This window comes from Haemorhous mexicanus, chromosome 32, assembly GCF_027477595.1.
Source record: "Haemorhous mexicanus isolate bHaeMex1 chromosome 32, bHaeMex1.pri, whole genome shotgun sequence".
In the NCBI taxonomy this organism is placed as follows: Eukaryota; Metazoa; Chordata; class Aves; order Passeriformes; family Fringillidae; genus Haemorhous; species Haemorhous mexicanus.
The window spans coordinates 1,549,608-1,567,369 of record NC_082372.1 but is presented as its reverse complement, the minus strand read 5'-3'; the positions used below and the strand labels follow the sequence as shown (position 1 = coordinate 1,567,369).

Sequence of the window (17,762 nt, the reverse complement as noted above, 5' to 3'; positions counted from 1 at the left end):
AAGGTTCTCCTATGTCACAAAGGAGCACAAAGAACCCTCCCAGGGCACAGCCTATTGCCCAAAGGATGCCAGAGGAACTCGGAAAATGCAGCACACAAGGACACCCCACAGCCCAGCCTGAACACTGAGGAGGAACAAGGACGGCACCAAACCAAAGGAAACGTGACCTTTAGTCACTGATACTTCTGACTGAAAGCAGCAAGCCTGGTTCCATTGGGGATCTTTGTTCTAGTTCTAAAAACAAACAAGGGTCTCCAACCTTAAATACACAGAAGGCAGTAACTGGGGAGGAGGTGGGATTAGGAAGGAGGAGGAGGAGGGAGAGAGGAAAAGGAGGAGCAGGAGCAGGAGCAGGAACAGGAGGTTCCAGTGTCCCCTGTGGCCGCAGCCGCGGGACCATCGCCCCCACCTCGTCCTGCAGGTGAGAGGGGAGGAGGAGCTTGTCCCAAATCTATCAGGGGTGTCGCTGAGAGGGTTTTTTATTGGGGTGTGTTTGGAGACCGCAGATTGTGGATTTGAGCCCCAAATATCGTCTGGCGTCTCTGGGAGGTTTTTTTCTCTGTGTTTATAATTTTGGGTCATGCAGGACCCCAAAGCTGAGCCCCTTGGGGGGATCTTTGGGGGTCCTCATGGCCATTGCCCAGTATGGGCAGGGAAGGACATTGGTCCTGGGGACCCCTGGGAGAGCAGAGGAGGGGAACCCCTGGGACACCCAGAGTGGGGAGAGAAGAGAGGGGCGATCCCAGAGCTGGGGGACCCCGGCTGCCTTGAAAGGGGGGGAGCCTGGAGAAGAGGGACCCCTGGGACTCCTCGGATGTCAAAGTAGAGCATCAGGGGAGAAGGGACCCCATGGACCCCCAAAAGCCCCTGGATCATCCCTAAGTAGGATGCTGGAGAAAGGGGAACCCCTGGAGCCATTGGACCCCCATTATCCCAAGGAAAGGAAAACTCTGGAACCCCAAAAGTGGAGTGGTCAGCAACAGGGAATTCCTGGGAGAGATTTTTTTGGGCTGAATCTTGACATTGTGGAGATTTCCATGGACACAAGATTCCTGATGTATTCTAGAGATGGACTTGGCCAGGGGGAGCCTCTACTCCAAGGCGCTCCCACCTTGGTTTCCCCCAAACCAGGATCTGTCATTGCCAAGCTGTGGCCTGATGGAGGAGGAGGAAAAACCTCAGAGATCCCTCACGAGGAGTGGCTGCAAACCCAGCCCAGGGAGCTGCAGGAAGGAAAGAGCCCCCCTGAGCCAGGAAGGTGTCTCGAGATCCAGCCAGAGCTCAGTGGAGAAGCCTCATGGCAGGGAGAAGCCCCACAAGTGCTTGGAATGTGGGAAGGGTTTCAGCTACAGCTCCAGCCTGATGGAACACCAGAACATCCACACTGGGGAGAGGCCCTGTGAGTGTGGGGAACGTGGGAAGAGCTTCAGTGGAACCTCCCACCTCACCAAGGACCACAAGATCCACACTGGGGAACGGCTCCATGAGTGCTTGGAATGTCAGAAGAGCTTCAGGTGGAATTCAGGGATCGTCACTCACCAGCACTTCCACACCAGGGAGAGGCCCTGCGAGTGTCCCGAGTGTGGGAAGAGCTTCGTGCGCTGCCCCAGCTCCATCCCCCATGGGAGGATCCGCGCTGGATGATCCCCAGTGACCCCCGTTGGGCAGAGCCCTGGTGACCCCCGATCCGGGTGATCCCTCTTGGGTGGGGGAAGGTGTTGGAGAGATTTCTTTGCCCTCTCCTTGTGCTGCTGTGATTTGGTTGGTAATAAATTCCCTCCGTGTGCCCAGGCCGGGTCTGTTGTGCCCGTACCGGATTTGCCGAGGGATCTCTCCCGGTCCTTGTCCCCACGGAGGAACCCTCGGTTCCATTTTCTCTCGCTGTGCGGCTGCGGGGGACAGGGACAGAGCGGCTCTGCATCGGGTCAGCGTCACCACTTGCCACGGGCCCCCTTGAGATCCCGCGAACCTGGGCACACATTTCTGAGCATACCTGAGCTCCCACCTGCCCAGCGCCCCAAGGTTCCCCCTCCCCAAAAAATCCCCCAGCCCGGGGCTGCAGCCTCCCGGAATAGCCTCAGCCAATCCCAGCGCAGGCAGAAGGCGGCGCAGCCAATGAAAGCGCGGGGCGTTGGATTGCCTCATCGGTTGCCGGGCAGAGCCCGTGGCCAATCGCTCCCCAGCAGTGGCGGGAGCCAATGGGAGCGCGCGGCGCTGCCGAGCCCGCCCCGCTCCGGACTGGTGCTCCCAGCGCAGCGCGGCTGCTTCGGGGCTGCGGCCCCTGCCCGGCGCTGGCCGTGGGGCGAGGGGCGGCAGCTGGGGCCGGACTGGTGGCACTGGTGGTGCTGGGAGCCCCCCCGGCTGCGGGCGCGGAGGTCTCAGGTGAGCGGGGGCGCGGGAGGCGGTGGGACAGGGGGGGAGAAGGGGGAAAAAGGGGGCGAAGGGTGGAGCCCGGAATGGACGGGAGGAGGAGGGGACCCCCCCAAAGGGAGAGCGGGAGGGGCTGAGGGGTGGGCGGAGGTGAAGGAGAGTTGGGAGAGGGTGGGGAAAAGGGGAGGGGGGACCCCGAAACTGAGCCCGATAGTGGCTGGGGATTGAGGGATTTTTAGGAAAATGGGGAAACGGGACCCTTAAAGTGATTTTGGGAGCGGCCAGAGATGGGAGGGGAAAAGATGTGGAAGGGGAAATGGGGGAAGGATGGCACAGAGGAAGCGGCAGCGCGGGCAGTAGGGTCCCATGGCGGCCGTGGGGCACAGGGAGTGCGCAGTGGGGATCCGGGCTGGCCCCCGGTGCTCTGGGGGTGCTGGGGGGGCACCCCGGAGCTGTGTCCTGCACTCACAGGGGTGTTCCAGGGGATGAGATTGAAGAGTGTCACTTGTTGAACGGCACGGAGAAGTTGAGGTTCGTGGAGAGGTTCATCTACAACCGGGAGCAGTTCCTGATATTGGACAGCGACGTCGGGGTGTACGTGGGGTTCACCCCCTATGGGGAGATGAATGCCAAGCGCTTGAACAGCCACCCGGTTCAGATGGTGGACACGCTCTGCCGGCGAAACTACGAGCTTTATGCCCCGTTCACAACGGTGGAGCGCCGAGGTGAGCGCTGGGCAGAGCGCGTCCCCTCGGGCCCTGCCCTGCCAATGACCCTGGAACTCCTGAAATTCCCAGTATCCCTCGAGTCTGGGAATCGCCTCAGAGGCCGCAGCCCTCCTTGTGTCCATCACTGGGACATCCTCTCCCACCCATTGACCCCCCCGTGGCTCCTCCAGCCCATCCCAGTCCATCCCGGTCACTCCCAGTGCTCTGTGGCGCATCCATCTCTGGTGATCCCCCCACGGAAGATCCCTCATCTGCCTCATGACCACCATCAAGGATGGAGACTGAAGCCCCCTCCCAAGGAATGAGACTGAGACCCTTATAATTCTAACACAGGATGCTGGTCTGACGGAAGTGGGATGTCTGCCAAGTGGTGCCTGCAGGTGTGTTCACTGGACCAAGACTGGTTTTCCACAGAACCAATCCTGAAACAATGGGTCCCGCTCACTGTTGAGATTGCTTTGTCCTGTTTTGGAACATGGACTGTCCATACCTGTTTTCAATACACTTATTCTCTGTTGTCTTAACCCATTCTCCCCTCAGCAGAGGACTATAAGAGACCCCTGAGTTAACCAAAGAATTTGAGATTCTCCTCGATGTGACAAGAGGGATCTACTGGCCGGACCACAGGGATTTCATCTCTCCATTGGCAGCTATTCCCCCCAGCCCTTCTTTTCCTCTCTCTCTCTCTATCCTTTATCTCCTTTCTAATCCTTCTATCGCATTTGCTGTGGGCACTCAGTAAAGGTGCATTTGTTTTGATGAATACTGAAATCCCCTCTGTGTTGTTTTGCACTCTGAGATCAGTTAATGAACCATCACAACCCCATTTGTACAAGTGGATCATGGCAGGCCGCGCCGTCCTGGGCCCTCCTTCTAAAAACGGCACTGACCACGCTGTTTAAATTCCCCTTTTTTCCCACCAATTCCTTCTCCTCTGGTCCCAAACCTCCCCTTCCCCCCTACCTACCTCTCCCCCTTCCTGCTGTGCCTCTGCAGCTGGCCCTGCCCCGGGCCCGCGTGGCGCGGCTGCGAGCCCCGTGCAGGAGTCAGCCGGCCTCACCACCACCCTGTGAAAAACCAATCACTCGTTTTAAAAATTTAAATGTTTAATAGTAATAAAATAGTTACAAAAACAGGAATAAAAAAATAGGGCAGTAAGAACTTGGACAATCAGAGTTAGGACAATAAAGGACAATAAAAAAGCAAAGAATTATGGATGTTTGGATGCTTTCCTCATAAAAGCATGTCAGCTAACAAAGGGTTAACCCTTAAAAGCAATAGCCTGCTGCATATTCATAAATCTCATACATGATGCAAACATTCCTTTCAAAGTAGAGATTTTTCTGGTTATTGTCACCTTACCCCCCTATATCTCGTAAATCATGGTTTGGCTCTGTGGAGTCTGAAAGAAGGAGGTGAAAGGAGTCTGGTTCTTCATGATAAGGAGGCAAGAATTCTTCTCTTTGGGATTTAAGTGTCTTGTTGCTGTTATCTCTGTGAAAAGAATTTCTTGAACATCTCATCCCTTTCTTGAGCTAGTTAGAAAAGTATCTTACATCGCATAGTTTCTATTTTAATATTATGCTATAGCCTAAAACTCTATTTACCACACTACTTAAGAGGATTAACACAGCATTAATTAAGTAAAACAGATTAACTTTCTAACATAACACACATAATATTCCTTTTATTATTTGCGAAAAGCCAACCATATAATACTCATTTTTCACAATAACAACACCCACAATACCAGCGCCAACGCTGAGACCAAACACTAAAGTCTGTGCCCCTCATGAAGAGGGGATCAAAGAACTGCACCCCTCCTGGTGAGGAGATCAAAAGCCTGAGGAGATTGAGCTGTTAACTCATTAAGTAAAAATGTATTCATTTAATCAAGTATCATCATTTCTGTTACTTTATCCTTTGTGATTAAGACTCAAATGCTTTTCTATTCCTTGTTAATCATAATTAATAATTATTAATTATTAATATTCATTTGCTGAATAATATTCATTTTGGTTTTGTAAACTATTCAGTCATATTCCCGAGAATCCCCTTATTTTAAGTTATTCAGCATGCATTGATCAATTTAAAAACGGGGGAGTTGTGGAGTACCCCTGTTCCTAAGAGACAGGAATTTGATCTCACCCTCCTTGTGCTGCTAAGAACTCCTCTCTTGCCTCCAACACCAACTCCCCCCTGGGATCCCCTGTAAAAACCCCCGGCCCTGCCTTTGCCTGGTCCTTCATCCCCATCCCGCCCCTCCTGCCCGGGGGTAAGGAATAGATTCTGGAGCTTTCTGGAACCAGGACCCATCTCGTTTGTTCCCCTGCCCAGCGCCGGCAGCTGCGCCCTCCGTGGGCACGATGAACCCAGCTGCAACACACCGCAACAGCAGGGAGCCCAGAATTACCCCAAATTCCCCAAAACTCCGGTCAGGGACCAGGAAATTACCCCAAAATTACCCCAAAACTCTGCTCAAGGATCACGAAATTACCCCAAATCCCCCAAAACTCTGCTCAGAGAACACAAAATTACCCCAAAATACCCCAAACTCCAGTCGGGGATCCCAAAATCCCCCTAAATCCAGTCAGGAAATCCAGTCATAAAATCCCTGCAGGACCCCCAAAAATCGCCCCAAATTCCCTCAGGATGCCCAAAACCCAGTCAGGACCCCCAAAAAATCCCTTCAGGATCCCTCAAAATCCCCCTCCAAATTCCTGCAGGACCCCCCAGACCCCCTCAAGACCCCGTAAAATCCCCCTCAAATCCACTCACAATCCCAGTTCGCCATAGAGACCCCACCAAAATCTCCCCAAAAACCTTCACGAGTCCCCAGTTCTCCCTCAGGACCCTCCAAAGCCCCTCACATCCCCTCAGCCCCGTCACAACCTCCCAAATCCCTTCAGGACCCTCAATTCTCCCTCAGAATCCCTTAAAATCACCCCTAAACCCCTTCACAACCCCCCAGTTCTCCCTCAGGACTCCCACATCCCCTCAGGACCCCACAAACCCCCTCACATCCCCTCAGCCCCCCCCAATCTGCTCACAAACCCCCAAAATCTCCCCCTAACCCCTCAGGACCCCCCAGATCCCCCTCAGGACTCCCCAAAGCCCCTCAGAACCCTCCACATCCTCTCAGGACCCCCAAAACCCCTCAGATCCCCCCCTAACCCTCTCAGGACCCTCCATATCCCCTCACGAACCCCAAACCCCCTCACGACCCCCCTGATCCCCTCAGAACCCCCAAGTCTCTCTCACGAACCCCCAAACCCCCTCAGCTCCCCCCAACTCCCTCCTCACCCGCCCCCTTCCCCTCGCTCCCGGTGCTGACTGCGGTCGCTGTCGCCCATCCCGTGCTGCCGGCAGGGGTCCCGGGGCTCCCTCGGCGCCCCCAAATTCCCGCCCCGCCCCGCCCCCCCCGCGGCCTCGGCCCCGGCCCCGCTCCGCCGCCGCTGGGCCCCACCGGGACCACAATGCCCACAATGCACCGAGTCTCAGCCGGAAGCAGCCGCCGACGCCGACGCGGGGGTAACTTCTGCCAGTACTTCTGCCATGCATTCTGATTGGTCCGCGCAGCGTTTGGCGCTTCTCGCCAGAGGTCTCGCGAGAGAAGCAGCGCGGCCATGTTTGTTAAGGGCAATTTTGTGGGCGCCTCAGAGCGCTCCGCGTTCCCTCATAAGTCCAGCTGGGAACTGAGGAATGAATCCGCCTGGAAATGGCGGGATGGAGACTAAATCTCCTCGGGCTGAGCCTAAACCCCCTGGGATTGAGCCAAGGCGGCCAAATCCTGGACCTTCCCATGGATTTTGGCGGTACCACTCGGGGGCTGGGGGCCACCACAAGTGCCATGCGGTCCCTGACACCTCCCCTGTCTCCCCACCAGCTGTCCCTGGCCCTGCAGCTGCCACAGGTCACCGTGGTGGCTATCCTGGGCGAACCTACTGGCCATCCTACCCAGTCTGAACGAGGAGATGAGGCCGTTCGTGTCCCCAAGGTGCCTGTACAGGGAGCTGGAGAAAGTCACCAGGGAGCTCCGGACCACCCTTTACTCCATTGATGACACCTGGAGGCACTGCAGTGTCACCTCCGATGAAGGAAGACCCTGTCAACCCCCTGAGCCAGGCGCTGGCTGCCTGCAAGAGCACCCTATGGACCCCCCCGGAGCCATTTGACAATGGTGGCCCACAACTGGCAGGGGTAGGTGGATGTGCTTGTGGATGGGTGGGCCCGGCTGTCAGGGAAAGCCACCGAGCTCCGCAATGCCTGGAGGGAGGTGGCCACCAAGGCGGCCATCAAGGTGGCCACCGCCCGGGCCAGGGAGCTGCAGGACAAGGCTGCCCATTATTGGACAGGTCAGGAAGACATTCTGGAGTTGAGTCTTGCCCTGGGCAGGGAGAAGGGGGCCAAGGTGATGGCCGAATATGAAGCCTGGGTGAGGAGACAGTCCAGGGTGGCTGCCAGCAAGGTGGAGTTGGCCCTGGGGCTGCTGGAGCGCTTGGTGGCTGCGTTTGACAAAGCCACCACATTCCCCTGGGAGCTCCAGCGCCTGCTCAGGGACATTGAGGCCACCCTGAAGGGGACAAATGAGGGGTCACCCAATGTCCCCAAGGACTTGGTGGCCAAGGTGGCCATGGCCAAGCAGCTGTGGGAGGCTAGCACCTGCCTATTCAATCATCACCTGCTGGGGACACTTGGGGACATCCACAACCTCTTCTTGAGTCCCTATGGTGGCTTGTGGGGCATGGCAGAGGGGACAGCAGAGGGGGCAGGGAGTGGCAGAGGGGCAGGCGTGGGAGGGGCTACGAGGGGAGGGGCAGGCAGTGGCAGAGGGAACAAGAGGCTGACAAAGGGATGGAGGGGACAAAGGGGACCCCTCGAGGGCATGGGGGCCAGCCTAGGAGGCCGCAAGTGCCACCAGGTCCCTGACACCTCCCCTGTCCCCTCTCCAGCTGTCTCCAATCCTGCTGCAGCCACAGGTCACTGTGGTGGCCAACCTGACAAGCTGCTGGCCACCCTGCCTATGCAGGAGAAGGAGATGAGGCTGTTCGTGTCCCCAGGGTGCCTGCACAGGGACCTGGAGGATTTAACCAAGGAGCTCCATCAGCCTGTAAAGCATTGATGACACCTGGAGGCGCTGCATTGTCACCTCCAATGATGATGACCCTGTCACCTCCCTGAGCCAGGTGCTGGCTGCCTACGAGAGCACCCCATGGACCACCAGGTTAGATGTGACAATGATGGCCAGCAAACGGCAGTGGTTGGTGGCTGTGCTTATGAACAGCTGGGCCCGGCTGGCCAGGAAAGCCACCAAGCTCCGCAACACCTGCAGGGTGATGGTCACTGAGGCGGCCACTGCCCGGGCCGGGGAGCTGCAGGACGAGGCTGCCCGTTATGGGACAGCTCAGGAAAACATGATGGAGCTGGGTCAGGCCCTGGGTGGGAAGGAGGGGGCTGAGGTGGTTGCCAGACCTGAATAGCAGGTGAGGGAAGAGGCCATGGAGGCCACCAGCGAGGGAACAACAGCCACCATGGAGAGACAGCAGGTAGAGGCGGCCCTGGGGCTGCTGGAGCGCTTGGTGGCCGTGTGTGACAAAGCCACTTCGTTCCTCTGGGAGCTGCAGCGCCTGCTCAAGGACATCGAGGCCGCCCTGGAGGGGACAAGTAAGGCATCCCCCAAAGTCCCCAAGGCCTTGGTGGCCAAGGTGGCCATGGCCTAGCGGCTGTGGGAGGCCAACGCCCGCCTAGTCAAGGATCACCTGCTGGGGACTGTTGACTACACTGGTAGCCAAGCTCGTGGAGAGATGGGACTGGCTGGCCAGAGAGGCCGCCAAGCTCCATGACAACCACAGGAAGGTGGTCACGGACCAGCAGCTGATGGTGGCCCTGGACAAGGAGGAGGTGGCCTGGGAAATAGCCACCATCAATGCCCAGGTGGCGGCAGCCACCAGTGAGGCCATGGGAGAGGCTATGGTGGCCACCAGGAGGGGACATTGGGCAGAGGTGGCCCTGGGGCTGCTGCAGTGCTTGGTGGCCACGTGTGACAGAGCCACCTTGTTCAACTGGAACATTGAGTGTCCCTTCAAGGACATTGAGGCCATCCTGAAAGGGATAAATGAGGTGTCCCCTGATGTCCTCCAGGCCTTGGTGGCCAAGGTGGCCAAGTTTGAGTGGCTGTGGGATGCCAGCACCCACCTGGCCAAGGATCACCTGCCAGGGACACTTGGGGACATTGACAACCTCCTCTTGAGTCCCTGTGGTGACCATGGTGGCCCCAATGACCCTGGCAGCTGTGTGGTGGCTGAGCAGTGTCAAAGAGCCATTGAGGACATCCCAAGGCTGCTGCTGGGACAGTGATGTCACCACTGTGATGTCATCAGGGCAGTGATGTCACTGGAGAGAGTTGTGGACACTTGAGTGCCACCAGCTCCTTGTGTCACCAAGAGCCCCTCAAGTACCACCAGCTCCTCGGGTGCCACCAGCTCTTTGTGTCACCAAGAGCCCCTCAAGTGCTACCAGCTCCTCGGATGCCACCAGCTCTTTGTGTCACCAAGAGTCCCTCAAGTGCCACCTGCCTGGGACAGAACTGGTGCCACTGGGCTGGTGGTAGTGCCATGTTCCTGGTGCCACCTTTGTGATGCCCCTGTGTCCCTGCAGAGGGGACATAGGGATGGCAGGAGGGGACTGGGGGTTGCAAAGGGACAGAGGGGACAGCAGAGCCCTCCAAGGCAAGTGCCACCAGGTCCCTGACACCTCCACTGTCCCCTCCCCAGGTGTCCCCTCCACAGCTGCAGGCACTGGTGGCCATGGTGGCCACCCTGGGCAAGCTGGTGGCGACTGTGACCAAGCCACACCGGGCCAAGTGCCTGCATGAGTCCCCAAACTCCCTGCATGAGGACCTGGAGAACTTCACCCAGATCCTCTGTAGGACCCTGAACCACAGGAGTGTCACCTCCCTGGGCCACTCTGGTGTCCCCTCCCTGGGCCAGGCCCTGGCCACCCTTAGGGCCTCCCCTGAGACCACCTGGGCTGATGTGAGAGCTGTGACCAGCACCTGGCAGGAGTCGGTGGCCAGGCTCGTGAACAGCTGGGACTGGCTGGCCAGAGAGGCCACCGAGCTCCGTGACTCCTGCAGGGAGGTGGCCACTGCTGAGGCCGCCGTTGCAGCCACCACCAAGGCCAGGGACTGGCAGGACACGGCCGCCTGCTTGGGGACAGCTCCGGAAAACATGGAACAGGAGCTGCCACTGGCCCTTGGCAGGGAGGAGGGGGCTTCGACTGTGGCTGCACTCAAGGCCCAGATGGTGGCGGCCACCAACGAGATGCTGGCGGCCACCATGGCCATGGGAGAGGCTGTGGTGGCCAAGAACCAGGCATTGATGGCCACCACGAGGGGACAGGAGGTGGAGGCTGCCCTGGGGCTGCTGGAGCACTTGGTGGCCGCGTGTGACAAAGCCACCGCCTTCCCCTGGGAGCTGCAGCGCCTGCTCAGGGACATCGTAGACACCATGGAGGGGACAGAGGAGGAGTCCCCCGATGTCCCCGAGGCCTTGCCAGCCAAGGTGGCTGTGGCTGAGCGGCTGTGAGTGGCCAACACCCGCCTGGCCAAGGATCACCTGCTAGGGGCACTTGATGACATCAACAACATCTTCAGTTGTGATTCCAACAGCTCCAGTGCCCCTGTGGTGACTGAGAAGTGCCAAAAAGCCATCGAGGACATCCCAAAGCTGCTGCAGGGATGGTGATGTCACTGCCGTGAAATTATTATGGCAGTGACATCATCGGGGACATTGCTGCTGTCACCTGTGCCCTCCCCGTGCAGTATTTGAGGCAAATTTGGCAAAATTTCTGGTAATTTTCCTTGATGATGTCCCAAATCCTGATGGGAATTCCAGGGGTGATATCACTGGGGACACTCAGGGACACTCAGGGACAGGGGACAGGGGTGAATGAGTCCCCTCAGCAGCTTCCAGCTTTCCACTGTGCCTGCAGCAGAGCTGGGTCATAAATTGCAATTTTATAATTGGCTTCTGCAATTCTGCATTGGTTTCTACACTTTTGTATTGCCTTTTACACATTGCTATTGATCACCAGCAATTTGATATGGTATTTGATACTGCTATTATCAGTGATTCCTTGTAGCTGCTGGTTGGTGCAATATAATCTGTCAGTTCATGTGTGCACCGTACAGCCTATAAATAAATATTTAAATAAATAAATAAATAAATGATTATTCTCTATATACATCAGACCGGTCTGATCTAACTCTGTGTCAGACACATCCCTTGAGCCCACTGAGGGACGAGTGGTCAATAAAGCCATCCCAACATTCCTTGAGGGGAGCACAGCCAGGGAGCTGCTTCAAGGCGCTGTCACTGAGAGATTTCCCCTTGGAAACCCGGGGTGGGATGGAAATACACCCGAGCAGATGGCAAAATTAAACTGATATCAAAGCCTCGTGGAATGGGGGTTAAAACATGGGGTCTCTAAAGCTGTAAATTGGTCAGAGCTTCAGCAAGTGAGGCAAAATGATGATGAATCACCCACTGATTTTTTAAACAGGTGAAGAGAAACTGCCATCAAATATACTGATGTAGATCCTGATTCAGCTGAGGGTGAAGCACATCTGCTTTTGTTTTGTGTGGGTCAGGCTTCAAATGATAAAAGAAGAAAAGATAAAGGGAGTTGAAGACATGGATAAACTGCTGGAGGGTGCCTGGAAGGTGTTTTGAGACAGGGGCCCAAGGGAAAGAGTTCATCCCAACCCAGCAACAAGGCACCTCAGGAAAAGTCACCCAAGAAAGCTTCCCCTGCGGAGAAGGAGCAGAGTGCATCCTGTAAGAAATGGGGGCACTGGAACAAGGACTGTCCAGTGCTGAAAGAAAAATCATCAGTCCCCAGCTACCAGCAGAACAAACCTCAAGCAGCTCAGGCTCTGAGTGATGGGGGCCGAGGGCTATCATGGTATTAATTAGCATTAACTCCATGATTGCAGGAGGCTGATCAATCACCTTATCCTACCATACTGTATTGTTCTGTACTAATTAATAAACTCACCCCCTCACAGACAGTCCAATACAGACAGATCCAATTGGTCAACCAATCCAAACTCCATCACCAATTAAGATAATGGCCAATTAAGAAAACACCCTTTGGTAAACCAATCTGCATAACACATTCCACTTGTGCACAACAAGAGGTGCAGCAAGGAAGCAGATAAGTGAGAGTTAAGCCCCTGGGCCTCCACACCAGTGCATCTTCCTTCTCTTCACAGCCTCCTTCTCATCCACACAGACAAAGTTTAGGATTGACAAATCCTGGCTTGGGAGAACAACAAGGGGTGAGCACCTTGGGTTTTGTGAGAAAGGAGCCTCACTCTTTAGAATTCTTAAAAGTTTAATAAGGGATAATTAGAGACAAATCAGTAACAGCACTGGGTGCTTGGCCATGGCCAGAGGCACAATGGTTAACCACAGCAACCCTTCTTGTCTAGTTTTTCCACTGTATTGTTCAAATTATACACATTCAAACATTTCTTTGAACTCGTTTACATGTTCCAGGAATTCTTTAGGTTGGTTTGACCCCCAAATCACCTTTTTAGAGTATGTGCAGGAATCGTGGGTTGTTGTTTTGAGGGTTGTGTGTCACTCCCTCACAAGGGCCCCCTGTTCTGTGGTTGCAGCAGGTGACAGTTACTGACAGCGGAAGGGTCAGTGGCAGGGGCCCTCATCACATCCCTTCCTTAAATGTTATCTGACCAGGCAGACAGTTTTAGCTATTTCCACAAGTCCTTTAAACCAACATAAGCTATTTCACAAATATCTCTGAGTCATTCTCATTATTGTCAGTTAGATATAAAAATAAAAGCATTAGTTATTATTTCACAACTACAGCTACTTCTGCAAAAGTTAACATTACAATGCACAACACATGGCATCCACTTTAATAGTTTGCAAAAGCCAAAACTATAATGTGTGTTTTTCACACTGTCCACAAACTAAAATATCATCCATAAATGATGTTCTGAGGATACGAGCTGCACAGGGGCCAGGGCATTGGCAACAAAAAGCTGAACAAATTATACTATAGCAAAAGCAGTGAAAGGTGATTACAAACTGTACCATATCAAACTCGCCGTGATTAAGAATAATTTGCACAAGTCAATACATAATAGCAAAAGCCAACACTGCCTAGTTATTTATACCAAAGCCAGGGCAGGTTTTTCCCTTGCACGGAGCACTTGGGCCTTCCCCGGGCCCCTTCTGCCCTCCTGCAGAGCCGCTGGCATTTTCCAGCACACACAGTTTGTAACCCAGAGCCGGGTGCAGCCCCGAAGGCTCCAAGCGCCTCCTTCCAGGCTGACTCTGCAGGTGCCGAGGCTGCTCTGGGCTCTGCCAGGGCTCTGCTGGGGCTCAGCTCTGGGCCAGGCTGGGCCCGCTCTCCCCTCACATGGCTCCGGGCAGCTGAGGCACAGCGGGAGAAGGAAGGGACACGTCAAGGGAGTCGAGGTTTGAGAGAGTTTTTATTCCAAAAACTGCCATAACAAACAAGAACCATAACAAACAGACTGTGCAAACTACCCTAACCAACTAGCAGTACTAACTACCATAACTATCAGTGCTAACTACCAAAACTAACTAGTTGTCCTAACTACTGTAACTAAAGGCTGTCCTCAAGTGCTTCATCTCCTCCGCTGCTCCCTCAGTTGCTTCACTGCAGTGATCACAGGGGTCAGGCTGGAGAGAGGCTTGGCTGATGACAAAAATGGGTGCTGCCCAAAGGATAAAAAAGAAAGAAATGAACTGTTACTTCCCAGAGTCAAGTTCCTCACAGGCTCTGTTGCAGCAGGACAAAGGGAAATGGTTTAAAACTCAAGAGAGGGGAGCAGGCTCAGATTAGATGTAAGGGAGAATTTTTTAACCAGGAGAGTGGGGGAACACTGACAGAAGGTGCCCAGAGGTGTGGGAGGTGCCTCCTCCCTGGAAACCTCCAAGCTCAGGTCGGGCAGGGCTCGGAGCCCCCTGACCTGTTGAAGATGTCCCTGCTCGCTGTGGGGCACCAGGCCCAGCTGGCCTCGAAAGGAGCCTGCCAGGCCAAAGCAGGCGAGGATTCTGCTCACTCTGCGTGTGGAAAGCAGCGAGGCTGGAGACTGTCGGAGGGGGCCCCACAAGAAAACCCCTCCCTCGCGCTGCTGCTTGCCCTGCAGCCCTTGGCATTCACCTGCAGCAGCTCCTGGGCAGCCCAGCGCTGCTCCTCGTCCGGCTCCAGGCTGCACTCGAGGAAGTCCCGCAGCAGAGCCGACAGGCGCCGGGGCTCCTGCAGCTGCGGGGTCCCGTTCTGCCGGATCAGAGCACGAGCCTGCAGGGAAAGCAAACTCAGCGCTCTGCCAGCTTCCTTCACACCCACACGGGCTCACATCCACCCCGGGTCCTCAGCCCCAGCTCCAGGGACACTTTCCTCCCTGCCAGAGATGCTGCTCACAGCTCATTTTTCTGTGCCAGCCAAAAAACCCAAACCCTTGGGCTGCCACAGCCACTGCAACATCCAAATGATCTCGCCCTGAGAGCCAGTTTCCTTGGCTGACTCTGTCAGTAGGAACCTCCATCAGAAATAGCACATTTTGCTTCTCCAAATGTGGACACCAGCTTTACAGGCCATTTTCCAGAGTCAGTGTGGTCTGCCTGGGTTATTCCACAGGATTCTTACATCAAGTGCATCTCTGCAGTGCCACTGACACTCAAGTGAATGCATTCCTGATGCCCCATCCCAGACACTGCCAGGCCAGAAACAGGAGGTTTGTGATGCTGAAAGCTCAGCTTTGGTGACACAGAGAAAGTAGCTTGGACTAGGAAAGAAATATGTTAGACTATGTGGATGTTAAACAATCATCCTCAGGTTTTCAACAACTTTCACAGTGAGAGGAATCAGGGGGGAGATCATCTTGCAAAATGTCTTCTAGAAGCTCCTGCAGAAATCTTGTTGGGTTTGGGGGTGGGATGTGGGGTTGGTTTGGGCTTTTCTTGCAGGGTAACATTAGAGCTGATGCACTTGCTTCACATTTCCATGTCATCCTCAGAGCCAGAAGAACTGCAACAATGTAAATCCCAAAGCAAATTGTTGCTGGAGACTGCAGAATATTCGTCTGTGTTGAGGCTGGAGTCCTCTGGGAATTCCCTTCCCATGTGCAGAAACCTCCAGCTGCTGCTCCCAGGGCAGGGTCCCCCTGTGCTCACAGGCCTCTGCAACCACTGGAGAATTTGCCTCTTACCATGGCCCCCGTTTCCCTGAAGTAAGGAGGTTCTCCTTCCACCATCTCAATGGTCACAATGCCAAAGGCCCAGATGTCCACCTTGGGGCCATAAGGAGATCTGGTCACAACTTCTGGGGCCATCCAGTGAGCAGTGCCCACCAGGGAGCTGCGCCGGTCCTGCTCAGGGCTGAGCTGAGCACAGAGGCCAAAATCAGCTGAGGACAGAAACAAACCCTGTCAAAGGCAGCTGGAATGAGGAAACCAAGCACAAAGATTCCCCACTCTCCATCTGAGAATGCAGTAGTGAAGACAGCGGGAAAAGTCCTCAGGGCTGTAGCCAAGGAAAGATGGAACTGGACCCTTACAGAAACCCTCAGCTTTCATGCAGTGGCTTTTACTGATTCCCATGGAGCTTTAGATTCCCACTGCTGCCCCTCTGGAAGGGCCAGAGCCAGAGCAAAGGCACGGCTGGCACCCTGCTCCTCTCCTGAGCTCTCTGCAGGGGCAGCTGCTCTCAGCTGGCAGCAGGGCCCGGGCAGTGCCCCCAGCAGCCCTTGTGGGGCTCTGGCCTCACTGGGAAGCAGCCCCACAGCTGCAGCCCGGGAGCGCCGTGCCTGGCCGGGAACACCCACCCAGCCTGACAGAGCCGTCCATTCCCAGGAGGATGTTGGAGCTCTTCAGATCCCTGTGGATCAACCAGTTGGCATGGAGGAAATCCAGGCCCTGCAGACACTGAGAGAGAACAAGAAACACCAGGGTAAAAACCAATGGCCGGAATATATCACACCAGAAAGGACAGTTCAGAATTCTGCCAGCAGCAGCTTTGCTGGGACAGGCCAGGAGTGCAGTGCACACAAGCTCCAGGCAAACGGTGCAAGGCAAAGCTGAGAACAGCAAATCAAATCAAAAAAGGACAGAGAGTACCACAACAGCAGGAGAGAGAGCAAGAACAGAGCAGAAGTGCAGTGATGCTGGCAGGCTGTTCACTGCAGAGGCTCTTTCTTCTCCAGCTCATGAAAACAGCACAGAAACAAAGCCCTGAGCATGGAGCCACTCCTGTTCTCATGCCTGTTTGGAAGGACCATCGTGTCCCAGCCATGGGAGTGACAAGCAGGATCCCTCACCTCCCGACTGACAGCTGCCATCTCTCCTTCAGCCATGCGTGTCTGTCTGACAACGTCCTGCAAAGTTCCTCCATCCATGTATTCCATCACCAGCCACAGCTCTCCATCAACAAGGAAGCTGGAAGAGGAAAACAATGGCATGGAGATGAATGGGCAGTGCTCAATTCCCCCATGGAAAAGCCTGGAGTGGAGTTTTGCTTCCAGGTCACTTGTCAGTGAGGACAGAATCAGATGGAGAGACATTCCTGCCCGGCTGCACAGCCCTTGGAATCTGCACAGTCTAAAGGAGAAGGAGACACCTGTGAGAAAGGAGAGGCCTTAGATGGCAAGCAGGTGAAAAATGCAGGTTAGCAACAGCCCAGATCAATGTGGAACCACAACACTTGCCCCCAGCTGGTTCAGCTTCTGAACTCCTCAGTTCCACCATTCCCTCCAGAACAAGGCAACACAACTGCCAGGGCTATCCAGGGGAGGAGGCCGTGCAGCACTTGGGACAAAAGCAGTCAGAAAACCTTTCAGAAAGTCCCTTCAGAAACAGGCAAGGCCAGTGGAAAATGGGCAAATGAGGCATTGCTGGAAACAAGAACCTGGTCTGCCTGGCAACTGTAGCAATGGAAAAGGGCTGGGAAGAAGAAGCCAAGGGAAATAATTTCTGCTGTGGTTCATCAGCACTTGTTGGGAGACACAGCAAATGGGGTCAACTTGAAGGAAACACCAAAGCAAAGCAACAAAAGCACACGCAGGGAGTGAACTGCCAGGCTGTTGTTTGGGGAAGATGTGGCTGGGTCAGGCATTTTCAAAACAGGCTACAGACTAGGGATGCCAGAAAAGGTTAACGCAGGGCCTGGGCACGGGATAAGAGCTGAAACACTCACCTGTCCAAAGAGTTGACAATGTTGGGGTTCTTCTTGTCCTTCAGGAGCAGGATCTCATTCACAGCTCGTTCCCTGTTCTGCCCTCGGAGACTCATTTTCTTTATGGCCACCTGAAGGGACATGGCAGCCCTTGAACTGCAGGAGTCTGTGGCAGGAGGCCACAGCAAACACGGAGCGAGTCTGTTTGGAGCGACGGAGCCAGGCTGTGCCAAACTGCCTTGGGATGGGACACCAGAGCTCAGCAAGTGCCATTCCCACAGCCCATTGCTCTACCAGCTGGGGGCTGCTCACAGGACACATGGCCAGAGACATTTGGCCTTGCCAGCTCTGCAGAAATGGTCCCTCAGCTGTCAGCCTCAAAGCTCTAACAACATCCTCTGCACCCAGAGTCTGCTCAAATGGCCTCAACACTCCT

At 55.0% G+C, this 17,762-nt stretch overlaps 1 protein-coding gene across 1 annotated transcript; it reads left to right on the top strand.

The window, feature by feature from the left end:
• Positions 1 to 2,686: 2,686 nt before the first annotated feature.
• Positions 2,687 to 3,861, top strand: LOC132340453 (HLA class II histocompatibility antigen, DQ beta 1 chain-like). Its single transcript, XM_059871479.1, has one exon. It carries the CDS (start codon positions 2,687 to 2,689, stop codon positions 3,401 to 3,403), a length of 717 nt encoding a protein of 238 aa, XP_059727462.1. The 3' UTR covers positions 3,404 to 3,861.
• Positions 3,862 to 17,762: the final 13,901 nt, after the last annotated feature.